This window comes from Diabrotica virgifera, chromosome 5, assembly GCF_917563875.1.
Source record: "Diabrotica virgifera virgifera chromosome 5, PGI_DIABVI_V3a".
NCBI classification, from domain to species: Eukaryota; Metazoa; Arthropoda; class Insecta; order Coleoptera; family Chrysomelidae; genus Diabrotica; species Diabrotica virgifera.
In genome coordinates this window covers 147,766,600-147,790,316 of record NC_065447.1, presented here as the reverse complement: position 1 = coordinate 147,790,316, position 23,717 = coordinate 147,766,600, and the positions used below count along the sequence as shown (strand labels likewise).

General features: G+C 32.1%; 1 protein-coding gene across 1 annotated transcript; it reads left to right on the top strand.

Moving 5' to 3' along the window:
* The first annotated feature begins 1,336 nt into the window (after window positions 1-1,336).
* On the top strand, window positions 1,337-22,815 carry LOC126884499 (uncharacterized). Its single transcript, XM_050650438.1, has 3 exons — window positions 1,337-1,527; window positions 6,776-6,810; window positions 22,057-22,815. Exons 1-3 carry the CDS (start codon window positions 1,459-1,461, stop codon window positions 22,769-22,771), a joined length of 819 nt encoding a protein of 272 aa, XP_050506395.1. The 5' UTR covers window positions 1,337-1,458; the 3' UTR covers window positions 22,772-22,815.
* Window positions 22,816-23,717: the final 902 nt, after the last annotated feature.

The following is a 23,717-nucleotide window of genomic DNA, read 5'->3' as shown; positions in this document are numbered from 1 at the left end:
CAATAGTCAAAATTCATTACTCGGGGGGTTGTTGGGGTCTCTGACGACGAATATGACATCGGAGGTGATCTTCGGAGTACCTGGTGCCCAGGGTACCTACTGTTTATCTCGTGACTAATTTTTTAATGAATTTGCCGAAACTCCAGAAGACGAGGTAAACAGTAGGTACCCTGGACAATAGGTACTCCGGAGATCATTTACGATGTCGTATTCGTCGTCAGAGACCCCTAAAACCCCCCGAGTACTAAATTTTGACTAATTTTTTGACTAACGAGGTAAACAGTAGGTACCCAGGGTACCAGGTACTCCGTAGATTACTTCCGATGTCACATTCGTCGTCAGAGATACAAAAACCCCCAAGTAATAATTTTTGACTAATGTTTTAATAATTTTTTTGCCGAAAATAGTCCCCCCAAATAGTAGGTACTCTGGGAACCAGGTACTCCGGAAATCACTTCCGATGTCATATTCGTTAGCGACCCCAAAAAAACCCCGAGTAATGATTTTTGACTAATTTTTTAATGAATTTGCCGAAAACTCCACAAGACGAGGTAAACAGTAGGTACCCTGGGCACCAGGTCCTCCGGAGATCACTTTCCATGTCATATTCGTTTTCAGCGACCCCAAAAACCACCGAGTAACAAAGTTGAACTCATTTCCGCCGATAATTGACGAGTTCTGAATTTTTTTTATTGTCTGTTTGAGATGCACTTTAAGAATGCATTTTTTGTATGCAGTTTTTCAATATTATATCATGGCTCCGATTCACAAAGTTTCCTGGCGCCTTCACGAATCGAATGCAAAAAGAATTATTAAGATCCGTCTTGTCCGTTTTTTTTTCGGAGATAAGGGAGATTTTAGTGCTTTATTGCTGCGCCTAAAAGCTGTTGCCAGTTGCTAGAAATCTTAATGTGACTGCCAGTCGATTCGCTGGTGAAATGGCTTTCCTCATAATTGCATTCTGCTTTATTCATCCATTATTAAAAATTTTTGTAGTTGTCTGGTTCACTGTGAAATCCTCGAAGCAATTCCCCATATCCGTGACTCGCACATCTATTTAACCAGTTTTTTATCCACACTGTTCTTTGACTCCTTTTTTCCTCTTCTTGAGAACTAAAGCAGATGCGATTAGAAACGCTAGATCCATCCTCCTTGACTACACAATTGAAACTAACTTTTTACTGATCAATATTATTGAGTCGTGTGGGGACTACCGTTTTGTTACCATACTTATAGTGAGTCAATAATATTGCATTAATAATATTGACCGTGTAATATAGTAAAATGTTTACCCCTTTCTTATCGAATAGGACTGCTTGAATATAATATATGTTTTAAATAAAAATAAAACACTTATATCTATAAAAAAAGAGATAGATTAGACAAACGGTGTACGATAAGAATTTCTATTAATACATAAATCTAAGATATTCACCTAAATATATATCAATCTACTCTATGGAAACAAAAATGGTTATTCTGAGAAATATTATTCTCTTTTCGTGTTTTTTAGGGCTACTTGCGAAGGTAAGTTTTAGTTTTCTTTTAATAAAAAACGTAATAATATGTAGGAAGATTCTTATTGGTGCTGGCGCTATTGTGGAAATGTAACATTTTGATTTTTTAGTAGACACCGGGTTACAAAAACCTGTTCAAAAAATAAGTAAACTGAATTCGCTGAACCGAGATACAACTGTCTAGTGACGTTGGTAATTTCTTTTTTGGGATGTTAGGTTGCTAAACGTAACTGGAAATTACACAACCAAACATATCCGCTCACAGCCAATACTGTTAATAGTAAACAGACATAAATAACATAAACCTTACCAATAATTATTTATTTACACCATTATAATCTATTGATAACAAATGAGAAAATTATTTATTGTACAATATAAAAATATTTTGTAGAAATAAATTCCACAAAATTTTATGAGTTTAGTATACACTCCCACTTCTTCTTCTTGTGGTGCTTTCTCCTTTAGTGGAAGTTAGCGACTACACTGGCAAATCTGTCTCTGTCCAATGCTGCTCCAAAGATGTTGAATCCAGTCTCTGATATTTCTAAGCCATGAAATCTGGCGCCTACCGGGACCCCGTTTTCCTTCAATCTTACCCTGGATAATCAGTTGCGCGAGACGGTATTTTTCGTTTCTCCTTATGTGGCCAACTTTTCTGACTTTAATGATTTTTAGCAGTTCCCTATCTGTACCTATTCTCCTCGGAACATTTTCGTTGGTGGTGTGGGTTGTCCAAGGTATTTTCAAGATTCTTCTATAAAGCCAGAGTTCAAAGGCTTTTAACTTGTTCATCAGTGTTGTGTTGAGTGTCCAGGCCTCCGTTCCATACAAAAGTATTGACCACAAATAGCAACGCAGAAAACGACATCTAAGGCTGATATTAATGCTACTGTTACAAAATAAGCTTTTTATTTTGATAAACCCTTGTCGGGCTACTTCTATTCACGCTCTCACCTCTTGTTTATAATCAAGTATATTGTTGAACCAGCAACCAAGATATTTGTATTGGTTTACGTTACGTTATAAACAGTATGGGTGATAGCACACAACCCTGTCTAACACCTCGTTGTATTTCAATTGGCCTTGACGTGTTACCATTAGTCTTTATGATTGCTGTCTGATTAAAATAAATAGCCTCTATAATTTTAGAATCTCTTTTGTCGACTCCGATGTTGTTCAGTCTTTCTATCAAGGTCTTGTGCTGCACCCTATCGAACGCTTTTTCAAAATCTATAAAACAGACAAAAAGCTCTGCTTGCTGATCTTTGCATCTTTGTGCCAGAGTCCAATATCACACTCCCATTATTTCCAATAATTCTTCTTTTTTTAGTGAAAGATTAAGTTGATTTGAGCAGTTAATAGTGTGAGGTAGGAATTTGTGTGCTGTATGTTTCATATTCCGAATGTGTCAAAGTGAATCTTGGCTGAGCGAATTCAGTATATCCGCTTTTTGGTTAGTAAGTTTAGTCGGCGAATAAAAATTTACAGCTTTTTTCTTATATCCTTATTAGGTACTCTCAGGGCTCGTCCATAGTGCACGCTGGTTTCCGAGTCGGACAGCCAGCGCCGAGTCGGTGTGCGATTTATCATTCGTATTTAGTTATCAGCGGGCTGGTGCCCTTTTAGTCTAAGATCCTAATAGGAGGTCAAAATGTACCCATTTGCTTGCCGGATGAAACATTTTTTTTATTAAATTTCATACAAAAACAAATATTTCTAATATGGGTTGCCTATCAAAATCGTGTCATAACTATCCTTAAGGGGGCCGTATGGGTTGATATCAATATTCCAAACACATTTTTTTTTTTGAAAGTATGGTAGAATTATTTTATTTTTAAATTAAATAGGCATATTCAGTAGAATTCATAGATTACTTAAGAAAAAATTCAAGGAAAAATACTGAAAAATAAGCCAACGGTGGCAAAATTTTAAAAGACACCTCAAAATAATATATAATGAATTTTGCGGTTGACATCAGAACTTTCATTGAATCGTGGTAAACAAAAAATTCGAGAAATTTTATTAGCTTATGAGTTTCTCGAGGTAACGCTGTCAAGTTTTTTTAGTTCTATCTAATTTTGACTTTTTGATACCACTCAGAAATCATAACAACGAATTTTTTTTGTAAAAAAGGGTGAAAATTAACATATTTATTATTGTTAAACAAAAAATAAGCATACAACAAAAAATATCTCGATAGCTTTACCTCAAGGAATGTCAAAAGAAAATATATACAAAATTCCAGGTGGGTCGGTCAAGTAGTTTTTGAGTTACAATGTCTACAGCCTTTAAAAAAGGCGTTTTGAGGAAAACGCGTATAAAGTATTGTCAATTTTTTTAATTTCTTTTTGTCTTTTAAATCGTAAAATGATGCACACCGGAATATCTTTTTGAATCGCGGAGTAATTTACAAAAGAAAATAAAAACCGCTGTTGACCGTTGTTCACTACGTACTACGTTCAAGCGTGCTGGCGCGAACCTGCTGCAAATCGAGTCGAAGCTAATGCTATTTAACACTATCTCTCTACCTTCGACTCGTTTTATAGCAAGTTCGTGCCAACGCGCTTGAGCGTAGTGAGAAACGGTCAACAGCTGTTCTTATTTTCTTTTGTAAATTACTCCGCGATTTAAAAAGATATTCCGGTGTGCATCGTTTTACGATTTGACAGACAAAAGGGAAATTGAAATAAAAGTTGAAAATACTTTAAGCGCTTTTTCCTCAAAACTGCTTTTTTCAAAGGCTGTAGACGTTGTAACTCAAAAACTACTTGACCGACCCACCTGGAATTTTGTATATATTTTCTTTAAGACATTCCTTGAGGTAACGCTGTCGAGATATTTTTTGTTTTATGCTGATTTTTTGTTTAACAATAGTAAATATGTTGATTTTCACCCTTTTTGCAAAAAAATTCGTTGTTTTGACTTTCGAGTGATATGAAAAAGTCAAAAGTCAATAAAACTAAAAAAACTCGACAGCGATACCTCGAAAAACTCATAACCTAATAAAATATTTTTGAGTTTTTTGTTTACCATGAGCTAATGATGAGTTCTGATGTCCACCGCAAAATTCATTACATTTTGAGGTGTCTTCAAAAATTTGCCACCGTGCGTTGGCTTATTTTTCAATATTTTTCTTTGAATTTTTTCTTCACCGAAATATGGTGTGCATCACTTTACCATTTGACAGACAAAAAAGAAATTGAAAATAAAAGTTGACAATAGGGCTTTTCATCGATTGTCATTTGTTTCGAGCTTCTGTCATGTGTCACATAATATTTATATATCTACGTCATACGTCTTTGGTTTGTATCATTGGTATATACCAATAACGTATGACATAGATATATTAATATTATGTGACACATGACAGAAGCTCGAAACAAATGACTGTGAATGAAAAGCCCTATACTTTAAACGCGTTTTTCTCAAAACTGCTTTTTTCAGGCTGTAGACATTGTAACTCAAAAACTACTTGACCAACTCACCTGGAATTTTGTATATATTTTCTTTAGACATTCTTTGAGGTAATGCTGTCAAGATATTTTTGTTTTATGTTTATTTTTTGTTTAACAATAACAAATATGTTGATTTTCACCCTTTTTTGCAAAAAAACTCTTTGTTTAGATTTCTGAGTGATATCAAAAAGTCAAAATTAGATAAAACTAAAAAAACTTGACAGCGTCACTTCGAGAAACTCATAAGCTAATAAAGAATTTTTGAATTTTTTGTTTACTATGATTCAATGATGAGTTCTGATCATTCTGCGGTCCACCGCAAAATTCATTATATTTTGAGGTGTCTTTTAAAAGTTTGCCACCGTTGGCTTAATTTTCAGTATTTTTCCTTGAATTTTTTCTTGAACAATCTATGAGTTGTACTGAATCATTATCATTCTCTTTGCCTTATCCCTATGCGGGGTCGGCTTCCCTAATTGCATTTCTCCACACAATTCTATCTTGGGTCATATCAATGTCAATGCCCTTTACCAACATGTCCTGCCTTATCGTCTCCCCCCAGGTCTTCTTTGGTCTTCCTCTCCTACTCCTTCCAGGAATCTGCACTTCAGCTATTCTTCGTATTGGGTGATTAACGTCTCGACGTTGAACATGACCAAACCATCTTAACCTATGCTCTCTCATTTTGGCATCAATTGGTGCCACACCTAGACTTCCCCTAATATACTCATTTCTAATTTTATTCTTCTTTGTCACTCCACTCATCCATCTAAGCATTCTCATTTCCGCCACATGCATTCGTTGTTCCTCTTTCTTTTTCACTGCCCAACATTCAGTTCCGTGCATCATAGCCGGTCTTATGGTTGTTTTATAGAATTTTTCCTTCAGCTTCATTGGAATTTTTCTGTCACACAACACACCACTCGCTTCTTTCCACTTCATCCATCCAGCCCTAATTCTACTGCATGCATCTCCATCTATTTCTCCATTACTCTGTAATACCGATCCTAGGTACTTAAAACTATTGAATTTCACAATCATTTCACCATCCAAAGATACCATTTTATTTGTAGTAACTCCATCTTTAAATGAACATTCCAAATACTCCGTTTTTGTCCTACTAAAAGTTTTAAACCTTTTTCCTCCAGAGCTTGTCTCCACTGTTCCAGTTTTTGTTCTAAGTCTCTTTCACTATTTCCTACTAACACGACATTATCAGCATACATTAAGCACCATGGAATGTTACCCTGTAGTTTCGCTGTTATCTGATCCAATACTAATGAGAATAAATAAGGACTAAGCACCGAGCCTTGGTGCAATCCTACTTTCACCTGAAATTTATCAGTCTCTCCCACACCTGTTCTAACACTAGTCGTTACTCCCTCATACATATCTCTCACAATATTTACATATTCGCCAGGGACTCCTTTCTTATTGGTGTTGAGTTGTACTGAATATGCCTATTTAATTTAAAAATAAAATAATTCTACCATTCTTTCAAAAAAAATGTGTTTGGAATATTGATTTCAACCCCTTCGGCCCCCTTAAGGATAGCTATGAAACGATTTTGATAGGCAACCCATGCTAGAAATATTTGTCTATGTATGAAATTTAATCAAGCAAGCAGATGAGTACATTTTGACCTCCTATTCGGATCTCGTACTATTTGAACATGTCCATGTAAATACGAATAGTAATTCGCACACCGACTCAGCGCTGGTTTCAGAGTCAGGCAGCCTCCGTCTTTTATAAGGAGAGTCCAGAATCTTTATTTTTATTTATTTTTGTTTATATTTTCAGGAGAGTCCTAAAAATAATAGGCCATCGAAATTGGGGTAAGTTGCTAAATACGATGTGGATGTTTAGCTCTTCCATTAACTAGAAGCTGCAACTCCACTTACCTAATTAAATATATATAGTGTAGGAAACAGAGGTTGAACCTCGCAAAATGGACACAAGTCCGGTTTTATTTTTTTTTCTGGTATATCAAGGGTTGCTTATTATGAGACTAACTTTTTCTTAAAAAATTTTGCCTGGGACCCCCCTTTTCATCCCTTTAAAGGGGGTAATTTGAGATTTTGGCGAAACGTAGCCCTTCCTGTATGTTTTGCAAAAAATTTACTTAATAGTAAAATGAAGAGGAATATATTTCCTACTATTTATTTCCCGACAGCTAATGTCTATCACCCACCGTTTAGCTGGGGTGGCGCCCCAAAGTTAACAAATTTTTAAAAAAGATGTTTAAAAAAATTCCCTATCTGTAATGAAAATTAAGAAGAAACCCTGCGGCAATTAATCACAAATAAGTGGTTGATTTTTTGGTATAGATTTCATTTAAGGGCAATTGCAAATTTAATTACAGGGTGTTACATTTTGAAAAAACCCTTTTATACCATCTGAACCGCCTATGCTAGAGTAAAAAACTTTCAGCGATTATCCATGTACTAGTGTTATTTACAAATTTTTATAATGCATCCCCATATTTTTCCCGGAACCACCCCAAAAAAAAGGAGAATTAATAAAGAAAATAATCAAAAATTGATTTGGGGCCACCACTGTGGCTTTAGGGTGCAAAGAAAATAAAATATGCATAGGTCATAATGTGTAGCAAACAGTGTGCTCTTTTATTTTCTATAAGCACGTTATCCATAAAATGAATAGGATACGAAATAAAAAAAAACAAAAACTGGAGCCCGCCAAAGCATTTCTGAGGTTTACGGCGCCGTAACGGTTGCTTATACGAAAAAATGCATAGGACCTTATTTCTAGAGAAAATAGTGGCCTTTAATTTTGTATAAGCTTTGTTTTAAAAAAATGCATAGGTAATGATAAAATCGTCAAAACATGCTCTCCAAGGAATAGGGGTAGTTTCTGCAGTTTATTTTCAAGGATAGGGGTAGTTTCCGCACGGATGTTGCAATAATCATATATATTTATGACTATTGATGTAGCCTATGTCCATATGGGTCAAGAAGCAAAAGAAAATGTTTTTTCAACCCCCTCTTTATTTATTTTTTTTTTTGGCTACAAGAGTTGCATTAAGAAATCGATTTTGGTGTCCATGCATGGGTAATACGAACATGCACAAAATGATATATGAAGCATTTTAATAAAGGGCATGGTGTGTGAAGGATTCCAAAAAAATCACTTTATTTATTAATTCTCCTTCTTTTTGGGGGTGGTTCCGGAAAAAAAATGAGGATGCATTATAGACATTTGTAAATAACACCAGTACATGGATAATTGCTGAAAGTTTTTTTACTCTAGCATAGACGGTTCAGATGGTATAAAAAGGGGTTTTTTAAAATGTAACACCCTATACCAAAAAATCAGCCACTTCTATGTGATTAATCTCCCCAGGGTTTCTTTTTAATTTTCATTACAGGTAGGGAAAAATAATTTTTTTTTAAATATCTTTTTTAAAAACTTGTCAACTTTGGGGCGCCACCCCCGCTAAACGGTGGGTGATAGACATATGCTGTCGGGAAATAAATAGTAGGAAATATTAATTTCTCTTCATTGTACTATTAAGTAAATTTTTTGCAAAACGTACAGAAAGGGCTACGTTTCGCAAAACCCACAAATTACCCCCTTTAAAGGGATGAAAAGGGGGGTTCCGGGCTGAAATTTTTTAAGAAAAAGTTAGTTTTATAATAAGCACCCCCTGATATTATCAGAAAAAAAAAATAAAATCGGCCTTGTGTCCATTTTGTGAGGTTCAGCCTCTGTTTCCTACACTAATAAAGCAATATTTAATAGGTATTTAAATATTTATAAAATGTAAGTATTTATTGCTCGTGACATACAATTGATAGCACTTTTAGTGCAAAAATCGATTACTTCTTGCACTCGGTGAAAAAATTATTATTAAATCTTGCATTAGATTTAATTAGGTTAGTAAAGTGATCGGTTTATAAGAAAAATATATCAAAAAAAATTAATTACAGAATTTTTCTACGTTTATACAAAAACCAAAATGTATTTATTCTATTTAAGTGGCACTATATGACTTGTACTATTAATATCAAAAGTGAATGTACAATTTTTTCAATGTTAATAATATTTTTAATGAATTCATTTTTAATTCCACTTCTTGCTTTGTGGGTAGGTACCTATATTAGTCCACAGTACATCGTCCTTTTTGGAAGATGATTACAAAAGTCTTAAAAATGCTTCGTTTGAGCGAGTCTACGACTTTCTGAAAAATTATAGAGTGCAGATTGTGCGCGTTTCTGCGTTCCGTGTCATTAACATATTTACGTTGTCGGACTAACGAAACGCGGCTGTAAATTTGTCGGACAAGAGATCGACAATTTTTATTAATGAAATATAAGTACTTTAAATTGGAAGTTACGAGTTTTGTAACAACAAAACTACCGCGCTAGAGTGATATCTTGCGGGTATAGGACTCTACGATTTTGTTATTACAAAACTCTTAATTTTCAATTTAAAGTACTCATATTTTCATATTTAATTAATAAAGATTGTCGACCTCTTGTTCGACAAATTTAGAGCCCCGTTTCGTTAGTCCGACAACGTAAACATGTTAATGACGCGGGACGCAGAAACGCGTCCAACCTACACTCTAAAATTTTTAAGAAAGTGGTAGTCTCACTCAAACAAAGCAGTTAAGCTGTTTTAAGACTTTTGTAATCATCTTCCAAAAAGGACGATGTACTCTGGGCTATAAGTACCTATGTCCAAAATTCAATTTTTGGAGCTTATCTCCACCACATAAAAAATATTGCAGTTACTTGAAAATTGAAAAATATTGTTCTAAAGCTATTTTCTTGTGGCATCTTATGCAATTTACCATTTTAGCTGGGAATAGCCACAATTTTAGTTTAAAATAAAGTTTAAAACATTTTAATAATGAGTGTAGGTGCGCCAGTCATTAGACAAAAACATGAAAAAATCTAATAGGTACAAGGTAATTGAAAATTAAAAGATACCTATTTGAGGGGTAGGTGATGACATTTAAGTAAAGCTAATTTTGCTTTGTTTTTAACAGTCATAAAAAGTGATAGGCAATAACATTTTTTGCCTATAAAACATTATCTTATATAGTCTAGGCGCCAGATGGGTCACCGTGTCATATTCAATTCTGATGGACAAACTCAACGGTTTCTTATGGATTTTTGGCTGCTGATTACGAATTTCGAGGGTGGATTTCGATCCGAGTGGTCAAAAGATTGTTATAAACAATTTAATTGTTTATAAATTGTTTATAAGGCTCTGGCTCATAAACTAAAAGAGATAAAAAAGAAGAATGTTTCAAATAAAATTTGTTCGTTAATAAAAAACGAAGAAAAAGACATCTACTAAACTTAAATCCAATAATTAAAACTCAAGATATTGTAAAATTAGTGCACAATGCAAATTGCAAATTACAAAATACGTATTTTTCGAAGCTTTATCGATTGTAACTCTGTCTGCTACTACGCATGCAAAGGTCACATTTTAAAGCTTTATTAATAGGCTTCCAAACAAAGTTTGTTAAATTACTTTATCTTCATTTGTTTTAAAGTTAAACCCGTTTGAAGTGATAATTTTCTTAAGAAAATTGTACATTAATAATTTGTTTATAAGGGTTTCAAGTAGGTACATTTGAGCTGTAAACATTTACACCTTGATTAACAGTAATGATAGAAGAACACAAAAGCAACAACTTGAGCTTATGACAATGTTCGTAAGTTTAATTTTCGTCAAGATATCGATATTTTAATGGCGCGCTATGAGGCGCAAGGTCGGCTCACAGTCAAGTAAGTATTTTTCGACACTTTATCGATCGTAACTCGGCTTCTACGCATGCAAATGAGCCAATATGTGATATCCATATAAAAATGGATTGAGTTCTTTTGCAGCATCATCATTACTAATAAAATAATGTAACTGTAAAAATTGCTCTAAGAACTTATGCAGACGTATAAAAGCTGAGATTCCCTGTATATCTCGATGCAGATGCATTAAAGAAAATGTTTGTAAAATAGTATTAATAAATAATATCAAGTTACTTTTTAGTTATATTTCTGAAATATTAGTTTTTAATGTTTTTTTTTTCATTTAGTACAAAAAGAGAAGACAAAGTAAATAGAATGAAAGGTGATACGAGGTAGAGTATGATGATTTAATTATAAGAATTATATGATAAAATTTTATTAGGATCCTCAAAAATGAAAAATGATGACGTATATATACATAGAAATTATAATTTGTATCGAAATGTTAGCGCGTGAACCTTTATGCTGTGAGCAGATCTTGCGCCTCAGAGAGCGCTATTTAAATATCGATATCTTGGCCAAAAATAAACTTACGAACATTTTCGTAAGCTGAAAATGTTCCTTTTGAGTTCTTCTATCATTATTGTTAATTAAAGTTTAAATGATTATAGCTCAAATTTGCTTGAAACCCTTATAAACAAATTATTGTACAATTTTTTTACGAAAATTATAATTTCAAACAGGTATAACTTTTAAACAGATGAAGATATAGTAATTTAACAAACTTTGTTTGGAAGCCTATTAATGAAGCTTTAAAATGAGACCTTCTAAGGCTCAACTGCCTGCGTAGAAACCGAGTTATGATCGATAAAATTTCAAAAAATACTTATTTTGCAATTTGCATTGTGCACTAATTTTACAATATCTTGAGTTCTAATTGTTGGATTTAAGTTTAGTAAACGTTTTTTTCTTCGCTTTTTATTAACGAACAAATTTTATTTAAAACATTATTTGTTTATCTCTTTTAGTTTATGAGCCTTATAAACAATTTATAAACAATTAAATTGTTTATAACAATTGTTTGACCACTCGGATCGTAATCCACCCTTGAAATTCGTAATCAGCAGCCAAAAATCCATAAGAAACCGTTGAGTTTGTCCATCAGAATTGAAAAGGACACGGTGACCTCTATTTGACGGCTAGACTAATTAGACCAGTAAGGATCTGTTTTTAGGTGGATGTGAGAGGTGGCATTCAGATTTTTGCGGATAAAGTTAGGTGATAACTTCGTTAATAATAATTGATTTATGCTCCTTCTCAAATATGCCCGGAACATTAATAAAAAAAATAAAATATTTAAAAATTTCAAAAGATTTCGTTTTTTTTTCTAATTTTTTTGCTTATAACTTAAAAACTATTAATTTTAGAACAAAGTTCTATAAAAATAAAACAAAGATAATTAAATTTTCTATCAGATGCGATTGGTTAAAAATGTCTTAATTTATCACCCTTGCCTCAAAATAGCAATAAATATAAAATAAGGGGGCAAAAGAAGCCTGTCCTTATTCAATGATTTTCCATCATTTAGGTTACACTTGAAACCTTCCTAATTCGCTTAGAAAACTTTTGTAATGTGCTAAAACCGTACATCAAATTTCATTAAAATTGACTTACTAGATTTTGCATAATAATTTTGCAATCTAAACTTTTTTCAAAAATTAAAATTTTTTAAAATCTTGCACAACAAAAACTAGAACATACAAAGATTTGTCAAATTTTTTTAACATATAAAGAAGTACTCCACCTATCTTATGCACTTTACAGAATTGAAATCGGATTATTTAAGCAGCCTCAGCAATGTTTTAAAGTTATAAACAATTTTTTGGCTTATAAACAAATTAGTGCTGTGGCCAGGAGGGGTGCTACGGGCTCCTTTATTTAGATGGACTTACCCAAGTTTTTGAAGTTATGCTTCTTTACCGGCGATAGAGGGTGATTTTTTTATATGTTAAAACCTATCAGCCCGGCGCATGCGCATTATAACTTTGTTCTGATTGAATGTTCAAATGACATGTCAAAAATTATCCGATATGGCAGCTGTGGTTTGGAGGTAAAGGTAAAGGTAAACAAATGTATAATATAGTATTTTTACTACAAAAACGTTATTACGTAGGTCAAAATTTTTGACGTAAGAGAACTGTCAAAACATTAGAATGTGACTTTTCATTATTGCCATGTTTATTATAAACATCGAATGTGACTTTTCATTATTGCCATGTTTATTATAAACATGGCAATAATGAAAAGTCACATTCTAATGTTTTGACAGTTCTCTTACGTCAAAAATTTTGACCTACGTAATAACGTTTTTGTAGTAAAAATACTATATATTAGTTTTATTGTTGTGAGGACAGAAACAAAAAAGTTTATAATATTGTAGTGACTTTTAAATAGTTTTTAAAAGCAACAGGTACGTAATAATTGTTAATGTATCATGGGTATAAACCTACCTATTTGATCTGCCAAAATACATAGTATGTAATACTTTTATTTATATAATTTGATTACCATCAAAATTTCTATCGATATTCACCTAATATATTGTTTTTTTACTCTATGTTTTGTTGTATTTTTTCAATTCTAAATCATTTCAATTCAAAATTAAAATAATTTGATCAATTTTCAAAATATCAAAATATCACAAGTTTAATCCGTTTAGTTAGTCGATCTTCGTAAATAATGACACATAGTGTCCGTAGCTAAGCGGAGAAGGCGAATGAATTCCAATACAAACCGCTCTTATCAGCGCTGGTTCGAGTCCCAATAGAAACTTTCTTTTTTGTTTTTTTTTTAATACATTTTATGATTGTAAGTATATTTATTATATAATTGTATTTTCAGAAAATACGTATTTAGTTAAAAAAATTTTCGACAATTAATGTTCAGACATCATTTGTGGCTTGTTTAATGAGTTTGTGTGTGTTTTATTCTTTTATTATTTTAATTTTTGGCACTGTTCTAAGAAAAATGTTTGAGAAGTAGTAAGTATAAATTAGTTTAATATTTAAACAAAATATAAATAAAAAGTATATTAATTTCGTTTAAATCATATAATAGAAGTATAACTTCTTACGTGCGTACAAAGTACACACACATTCTTTTTTTTTATGTATTTTGACCCGTAGAACACGAATTTTTTGGGTAACAGTTGATCCGGATGTCGATAAGATTGTTAACACAATATAAACAAAGAACTTGAGGAATTACATAACATCGATTTTTCGCAAAGTAAAAAGATTTTTTTGTATTTCTTGGGTAATTCTAAGCAAAAAATGTTCTTACAAGTTTTTTCGTAGGATGCATAGTTTTCGAGATAAACGCGGTGGAACTTTCAAAAAATCGAGAAATTGCAATTTTTGCAAATGGAAATTGCAAAATAGCAATTCTGCTGACAGCATTTGAAAGTTTAAGTCAAATTATACCTGTTTAATTATTTGCATTGCTAAAAATTAATTTTTTTATTATTAAACAAAGCTATTTGTTTATAAGCCAAAAAATTGTTTATAAATTTAAAACATTGCTGGGCCCCCTTAAATAATCCGATTTTAATTCTGTAAAGTGTATTAAGGTAGAGCACCTCTTTATATGTAAAAAAATTAGCCAACTTCTAAATGGTCTACTTTGTGTTCAGAAAGATTTTAAAAAATTTGAACTTTTTTAAAAACATTTAGATTACAAATTTATTATGCAAAATTTATTAGGTCGATTTTAATAAAATTTGGTACACGATTTAAGTATGTTACAAAGAATTTCGTAAGTGAATTACTAAGGTTCTAAGTGCCACCAAAGTGGTTAAAAAATATTGAATAACAACAGACTTATTTTGCCCACTTATTTTGTATTTATTGCTATATTGCAGAAAAGGTTATACCTTAAGGTTATACCTTAAGACATTTTTTACTAGTTGTATATCATACAAAATTCAATTATCTTTATTTTATTTCTGTACGACTTTGTTCCAAAACGAATCGTTTTAAAGGTATAAGCAAAGAAAGCAGAAAAAAATCGATGTTTTTCGAAATTTTTAAATATTTTAATTTTTTTATTAATGTTCCGGGCATATTTGAGAAGGAGCATAAATCAATTATTATTACTGAAGATGTCACCTAACTTTATCTGCAAAAATCCGAATGCCACCTCTCACATCCAAAAATAGACGTTGTTTCGCAGATCCTTACTGGTCTAAATACGTATTTTATGCATTTTACAGGAAAATGGTTCAAATAAATGTTGTAGATCATAAAAATTTCTTTCATTTTGAGAGTTTCCAAATTAAAATACATAAACAATTTACCGAGATAATTCAAAAAAACTGTTTATTTTTGCAGTAATTTATAAATGTTAACAACTTTGTTTTTTGCATAATGACATATTATAACGTAACCACCCAAAATTGTGTCAGTTAATTAGTTATTAAAGTGTGCGCAGATCGACTAAATAGTTGATAAATATAAGTAATTCAATTTGTTTATCCAACAGAGCGATTGTTAACTGTACTTGCTCAAACAGTAACACTAAAGGTATTTTCTAAATCGTAATCGATTCCTTGAGGTTTTATTTTTAAGGTGTATTAAAAAAACTTCAACATTTCATTAAAATTGTTATTAAGAACGGTATGAAAAGAGCTGACCTTTCAGCTTACAAAAGTTTATAATAGCTTTTATATTTTTTTATATGCATGCTTGTATGTAGGCTCAATAAAAAGCTGGTGAAAAAACAAACTTTCCAAAAAAAACAAAACCTTCTATGAGCAACAACAACAAGCCGAGATATTGCAGAGGACAGTTCTCCCCTCCACTTTACATTGCGGTATTTAACGAGTACCATCACATTAATGGGTGTGTCACTTTTTTACTCCCTCACTACATAAATAAGCTATCTATAAGTTGGATCATAAAATCTAGATCTTCATTTAGAATCCGTTAAATTATCTGCTTTTATTATTAATAAAAACTGGAAATATAATTTAAAGAAAAAAATTATGTTTCTATTAGTTATAGAAGGTTTTGTTTTTTTTTCTAGAAATTATGTTTTTTTTCACATAAATGGCAACACTGCACGCCGTCGAGTACCAGACGATCCCTACTTTCCACGCTAATAGTCTAGTCTCAACATAGGGGGTCCCGTGGGAAATTCTAGCTCGCCGTGATTTGATGGTGGTATTATAGGTTTTTTGGTCGCTGAGTCCAATGGAAGTGGTCTGGACTGGAAGCCGAAATATGGTGCGTTTAATTGTTATTAACAAATTATGGTAAAATTAGGTATTTTTCAGGAATTATTAGAAGACCTGTAAATAAATTGATAGTGATAAGGTCTTTTGTCTTTTCTGGTGTATTTTTGGTCGCTGAATCGAATGCGACTAGTCGCGATTACTCAAAATATGTTCTTATTTTGTTAATAACAAAATAATTGTTTATTCTCCGAAAAGTTCGAAATAATGCGCTATATACAGCAAGTTTGTAGTCTTTTTCATAGTATTTTTATACGCTAAACCGATTGCTACTAGTCGTGATAGCTTAAACCACGTTCCGACTTTATTATTAATAAATGATTGTAAAAATAACGGTTTATGGTACGTTTACTCAAGGTTTTTGCTCTAAATTTTAAAAAACCGTTTGGATTGACATGAAATTTTTCATACGCGTAGCTAACATGTCAAACAAAACAAGTGATATTGTCCCGATGTGTGCTTTTAACCCTGGGGGTGAGTTTCACCCCTTTCCGGGGGTGAAAAAATAAACCTTTAAAATAAGTACGGAAGTGGATAAACTGATTAATTCTAAGCAACTTTTGTTCTATAGAGTTTTTTCACTAAGTCAATACTTTTTGAGTTATTTGCGAGTGAATATGTTCATTTTTCAACAAAAAAACCCACGTTTTTAGACGGATTCTCCCAAATAACTCAAAAAGTAAGTATTTTAAAAAAAAAATTTCTTTGCAAAAATATAGACTATAAAAAAGTGAAGAAAATGGTGTATGTGTGAGGTCCATAGACCCAGTAGAAGCGGAGTTGTAACTAATGAACAACAGGTTTGTATTCGTCAAATTCCAAATCGAATATTTCAACATAAAATACCCAAAAAATGAAGCACTTTTTCGGGAAAACTCATTACAACTTTTTTAAAGCTTTTAAAAAAACTTTATTCTTGATTTTTGAAAAAGTATCTAGTATCAAACATAAGTAAGTTACGCTCAAAATAAAGCTGGTCCCTTTTTTTTGGTAAAAAACGGGAAATCACCCCCTAATTAGCATATCAAATGAAATTAATCGTTACCTCTGCACAAGTTGCTTTACTTATGTTGTATTTATATGATCTGTAAGTTTCATCAGCTCTAAAGTGCCTATGAAACCACCAAAAATGTGGTTTTTTGTTGAAAAATGAACATATTCACTCGCAAATAACTCGAAAAGTATTGACTTACCGCAAAAACTGTATAGAACAAAAGAACTGCTTAGAAATAATCAGTCTATCTTCCGGACTTATTTTAAAGGTTTCTTTTTGCACCCCCGAAAAGGGGTGAAACTCACCCCCAGGGTAAAAGCACACATCGGCACAATATCGTGCTATAAATCGTTATTTTTGCAATAATTTATTAACAACGAAGTCGGAACGTGGTTTAAGCTATCACGACTAGTGGCAGTCGATTTAGCGTATAAAAATACTATGAAAAAGACTACAAACTTGCTGTAGATAGCGCATTATTTCGAGCTTTTCGGCGAATAAACATTTTTTTTGTTATTAACAAAATAATATATTTTGAGTAATCGCGACTAGTCGCATTCGATTCGGCGTCCAAAAATACACCAGAGAAGACCCTAACACTATCAATTTCTTTACAGGGCTTCTAATAATACCTGAAAAATACCTAATTTTACCATAATTTGTTAATAACAATTAAACGCACCATATTTGGGCTTTCAGACCACTTCCATTGGATTCGGCAACCCAAAAAAACCTATAATACCACCATCAAATCAGGGCGAGCTAGAATTTCTCACGGGACCCCCTATGTTGCAACTAGACTATAATGCACATGATTCTCACCGATTTTAATTCAGTTGCTCCGTTTTCTCGTCATTCGCCGATTTAACAAAGGTAGTAGCATAAGCAATGTTGCCGATTTTAGGTCGGAATTACTTTTTATATTTTATTCTATTCAAGCATAATTATTTCGCCCTACTTCTTAGAGGCAAAATGGCGCTCAATTTTTAATTCAGTCTTTCTATTTTTTAGCTAGTCTGCTATAAACTAATCCAATATCAATTTTTTTATTATTTATTATCATCTATCGTTCAATCCATGTGCTAATAAAAATATATTGAAGAACTACCCCACACCTCTCCCGAATCGAGCTACCGGCCCTGTTACTTAAAATATGTAGCCTAACACCTTTAGTCGTTACATAAAAAAGGAGCCCAACGTGGGGTGCCTAAGCTATTTGGTCCATTTGTTTGAACTTTAGCATATTTTAATAACTCATTTTTTTTACTTTTTAAGATTGTTAAAAAAACGTCTGTACGTCTTCACAAATTTTTCATGAGCTACCTCTCATACTCCTTTTAGAACATTCAAATACATATCTGCATAAGATTTTTATGTGAAATCAATTATTTTTTCCCGGATAGACTTGTATAGTGGGGGAGTTACTTAGACAGAATATGTCTGTGAAGAGGATTGATATGTTAACTCAAAATAGAAAATTATGGACAGTTGTGAACACAAGTTGTGAACTGAAACATAATATTTAATAATTTGATTTTATGCAAACTTCTTTTTCTTCTTCTTCTTCTTCTTATGCCTGTTTTTTCAATGTGCCTCCAGTAAGTTGCCGTTTCATCGTTTTCGTAGTCTTCCACAGATTGTCTACCTATTGGGAAACCGTCTCTCTCCGTCCTTACTATATTCTGGGCTGATTATCGGAGAATAGGCCATTTTTGGGAAAAGTTATTTACCAGTAATTTTATTGCTGGAATCGAAGTTTATGATTATATATATATTAATAATATAGGTATGCAAAGTCCGCAGATCGTGTGCTACTTTTTTTATTAACAAAAGGGCGCCCCCAAATCGTGTTTTTTTCAATTTTTGCTCCATAACTCAGAACATTTTAACTTTACACCAAAAACACCCTAATAAAAATTCACCGAAATTAAATTCTGCATAAAGACAAGTTTTTCCCGATATGCTCCGATGAAAATTTTCCTCGTAAAATGCGGGTTTTCCCAACAAAATCTTTAAATTTCAAATAAAGTTTTAGATAAGTAATTATCTACCAATAATTAAATAATTTGGTGACATAAAAGATTTCTTGGTTTAGATTATATAGTTCCAGAAACCGGTGAAAACTAAACGAATATTTAAGCAACAATTCAATTGTTAATTAATAATTTACACTGATCAAACTTTGAAATCTTATAAAGATGAGATGCCTATTTAATATTTTGTCGACAAAATACAAATTTTTAATTTTTTGAATAATCTTTAAATGTTAAAAAAATAGTTATAAACAAATTAACCTTTTTAACTATTTAGAATGGGAAATAAGCCACAATATTATTAAAAAATGATTTGGGCGTCGAAACGTTAATAAAAATCATTTTTTAATAATATTGTGGCTTATTTCCCATTCTAAATAGTTAAAATTGTAAAAATGCCACAAGAAAATAGTTTCAGAACAAAATTAACCTTTCTCAGAAAGTTTTTATTATATTCTAATTAAAAAAAAATAGGTAAAATGCGTATTTCAAAGATCTTGAAAATGAATGCGTTAAAACTTTTTTCCAACCATTTGCAAAAAAGTTATGAAACAGCAAAATAAACATACGAATATTACGTTGTTTATAATTTTTTTTAATTCTTTCAAAGCGTAAAATTGAGTTTAAAGTACAAGCTAATTACTTACAAAAAATATCGATTATTAGTTTAATAGTCATATTTTACTTAAAGATTATAAATATTTTTTTTTTGGAATTTAAACGCGCCAAAGTAGACTAATACAATACCGTAGCTATGTATTATACCCGTCCACATACACAACTCGCGCGAGTTTAAAGCGTGTCAGTCGCTTCGAGTGAACATCTCCGGCTCTGTATCAAGCCTACTTTCGCGCTAAAAATTACAAAAAAAACATTTTTAATCTTTGATTAAAATATAACCATTGAACTAATGTTTGTTATTTTTTGAGAGTAATTAGTTTGTACCATAAACTCACTTTTAAGCTTTGAAACAATTAAAACAAATTATAAACAACGGAGCAATCGTATGTTTACTTTTCTGTTTTATAACTTTTTTCCAAATGGTTGGAAAATTTTTTTAAAGCATTCAAGGTATTGAAAACCTTTGAAATACGCATTTTAAGTATTTTTTAAAATTATAATATAATAAACAATTTCTGAGAAATGTTAATTTGTTTATAACTATTTTTTTAAAACGTTTAAAGATTATGCAAAAAAATGAAAAATTTATATGTTGTCGACAAAATATGAAATAGGCATCACATCTTTATAATCTTTCTAAGTTTGATCAATGTCTCATGATTATTTTGGTTGTTATTGCGACTGTAAATTGTTAATTAACAATTGAATTGTTGCTAAAATATTCGTTTAATTTTCACCGACTTCTGCAGTTACAATCTATACCAAGAAAGCTTTTATTTCACCAAGTTATTTAATTATTGATAAATAATTACTTGCACAAAAAAATTATTTGAAAATTTCAGATTTTGTTGGGAAAACCCACATTTTCCGAGGAAAAATTTTCGTCGGAGCAAATCGGAAAAAACATGCCTCTATGAGAATTAAATTGGGGTGAATTTTTATCTGAGTGTTTTTGGTGTAAAGTTAAAATCTTCGGAGTTATAGACCAATAATATAATTGAAAAAAACACGATTTGGGGGCGCCATTTTGTTAATAAAAAAAGTAGCATACTATTTGCGGACTTTGCATACCTATATTATTAATATGTAGGATCATAATATTCGACTCCAGCAATAAAATTGCTGATAAATAACCTTTCTTTGTACTTTACTAATTAGACCAGCGCACTACAACTATTTTTTTTTATTTAAAGATTATGCCTAGTTATACAATGATTATGCAAAAAAACGAAAAATTTATATTTTGTCCGGCTTATAATTTTCACCGGCTTCTGGAATTACAATCTATACCAAGAAAGCTTTGACGTCACTAAGTTATTTAATTATTGATTAATAATTAATTACCTAAAACTTTATTTGAAAATTAGAGATTTTGTTGGGAAAACCCGCATTTTCCGAGGAAAATTTTCGTCCGAGCAAATCGGGAAAAACATATCTCTATGCAGAATTTAATTGCGGTGAATTTTTATTTGGCTGTTTTTGTTATAAAATTAAAATCTTCGGAGTTATAGAGCAATAATTGAAAAAAATATGATTTGTCGGCGCCATTTTGTTTATAAAAAAAGTAGTACACTATCTGCGGACTTTGAATACCTATATTATTAATATATAGGATCTTATAATTCGATTCCAGCAATAAAATTGCTGGTAAATACTTTTCCATGAATTTTGCTAATTAGCCCAGAGTACTACTCTATTTGTTGCCATTCGGCTTATGTGGTCATTCCATTCTACTCTTCTGTTTCTGACTCAGTTATTAATGTTCTCCAACTTGCATCTCCGTCGTAATCTGTAGATACTTAAGGCTCCGTCTCACCATCAAATAATTTGATCAAACAGTTTGAGCAAACTCCGGAAGTACGTCAAAGTGACGTCACAATTGCAGTTTTTTTGAAATTCTAAAAATCTGTGCTCTCACTATCAGTCTAGTTTGATCAAATTTTTTGTATTAAGTTGTCTAACTTGTTTGTACTTTATTTAAAATTAAAATTTTTCATTATTATCCACAATGAACACTCAGGATGTGACGTCACTAACTGTCACTTTCAGTTTGCTCAAACCAGTTTGATCAAATTATTTGATGGTGGGACGCGGCCTTTATAGTTCTGTCCCATAAAGTCTTACCATCGATTTTTCGAAGGGTTTTCATCTCTGCTGTTTCGATCAATCTTTTTGTCCTTTCTGTGTCAGCTCTCCGTGTTCTGCTTCGAGCTCTCCGTAACTAGATAGTGTGTGATGCCTAGATATTTAAACTCCATCATTTGTTTTATTATCTGACCCTCCAGCTCCAATTTACATCTTATTGAATTTCCTTTAATAACCATTTAACCATGCATTTAGTCTTTTTTGGGGAAATTTTGTATCCTATTTTAGTTCTTAAACGCAAACTTAATTTTACTAATATTTATTTTTGTATATTTCAGAAACAGAATCAATGATGAATTTAATCCAGATAATATATCAGTTTCCGTATCAACCGATTACATTAGTGATATAAATCTCAGCGCCCTCTCATATACCAACAGCCCAGACGAATATCTTGAACTATATTTTAAAGTAGCACAAACTGTTAATATTTCCGGTTTACCAACACAAGAAGGTTTGAACTTAGAAATAACTAAAAGAGAAAGTCCCTACGATAAGACACCTTTTACTAATAGAAATTATACAAGTGTTCAGTCTACCGGATCTGAATCAGTAAGCATTACTCTAAACGTCTATGAATCATTGAATAGAAACGTAGATTTTTCGGATTTGACTATTAGTTCTACAATTGAATACAACGTAACTATATTAACAGAGACAATCATCTCCTGGAATGACGAGACCAATTTTAATACCGCAACTCTTTTAAACGAAGATACCAGAATTTCTTTACAAGATGACGCCATGATAAACTTAGCTTCTCATGAAGGCCAAGATTTGAGTCAGTGCGACAATCAACGTTGTTCCTCGACCACTTTCAATAGTAAAGTTATGGACGGTTTTGATTTGAACGATGGTATAGAAGTGTTCAGAATTACAACAGTATCACCGAAATTATTTAGTGAAAGGAAAACTGTAGATAAAAATAATACTTACCATATGGTAAATTCTGTATTAATTTCTTATTTTATACAAATTGGCAAAGTCTTTTAATGATAATGGAAATATTTCTAGAATAAATGATATTTTTTATGAAAGTCTTTTATTCATCATCATCAAGTGCTACAATCCTGGATGGGTCTTGGATGACTACAACTTTTTCCAATTTGTTCGGTCTTCCATCAACCTAGGGTCAAATGGAATCTTCATTTTCAGGAGATCTGCTTGTATGTTCATCTTTGATCTCTCCATTGCATTCTGGGACGTCTGAGTGGTCTGTAGGAACGTCCTCCCATACCCGTTTTAGAAGTCTCTCATTATGAAGTCTGTGCACGTAGCCTGCCCATCTTAGTCGCTGTGATTTATTTTGTTAGACAATATCGGCGTCATTGACGTCATTGTAGAGTGCTTTAATTCGTTCTAAATACAAATCCTGATTTATCGTGATGTCGTGGTGACGTCCGAAAATTATCCGAGTATGTTAAATGTGCAGTCACTCGAGCGCTTTGGTGACCTATTGGGTTGTGAAGAGTAGGTTCTAAAACCAAAAAAAGTTAAGTAAAGTTTTCCATTTTAGTGGGGGCTTTCCATTTTTAATTTAATTTTCCATTTCCAAAAATCGTCTTTTTAGATTATAGTTATCGTTATTTATCCATAATTCGAAAAAAATGTCTCGAATAAAAGTTACTTATTTTTACTTAAGGAATCCAAATCTGTAATAAAAAATGGGGGCTCCCATTTAAGATTTTAAAGTAACACCACCCCACAACCCCCCACCCCACCTCCGTGGGGGTCGTGTTTTATGCCATTCGATTGATTTTTCAAAAATATTGAATAAGTGTATTTTTTAGTTTTTCGATCTGATGTTCATTTCGCGAAATATTCGCTTTTTTCTTGTGGAACTTTGGGACTCACCCATTTCCTTACGCCCCGCTCAAATCGTCAGATTTTTGAAATATACACTGTTTCGCATATACTTAGCTTACCTTATCTTAATCTG

What these genes read in the sequence shown, in the direction of transcription:
- LOC126884499 (XM_050650438.1), top strand. Translation starts at nt 1,459, where the DNA reads ATGGAAACAAAAATGGTTATTCTGAGAAATATTATTCTCTTTTCGTGT. An exon ending in TTTTAGGGCTACTTGCGAAG is followed by an intron (nt 1,528 to 6,775) that starts GTAAGTTTTAGT and finishes TTATATTTTCAG; the next exon opens with GAGAGTCCTAAAAATAATAG. An exon ending in AATAGGCCATCGAAATTGGG is followed by an intron (nt 6,811 to 22,056) that starts GTAAGTTGCTAA and finishes TGTATATTTCAG; the next exon opens with AAACAGAATCAATGATGAAT.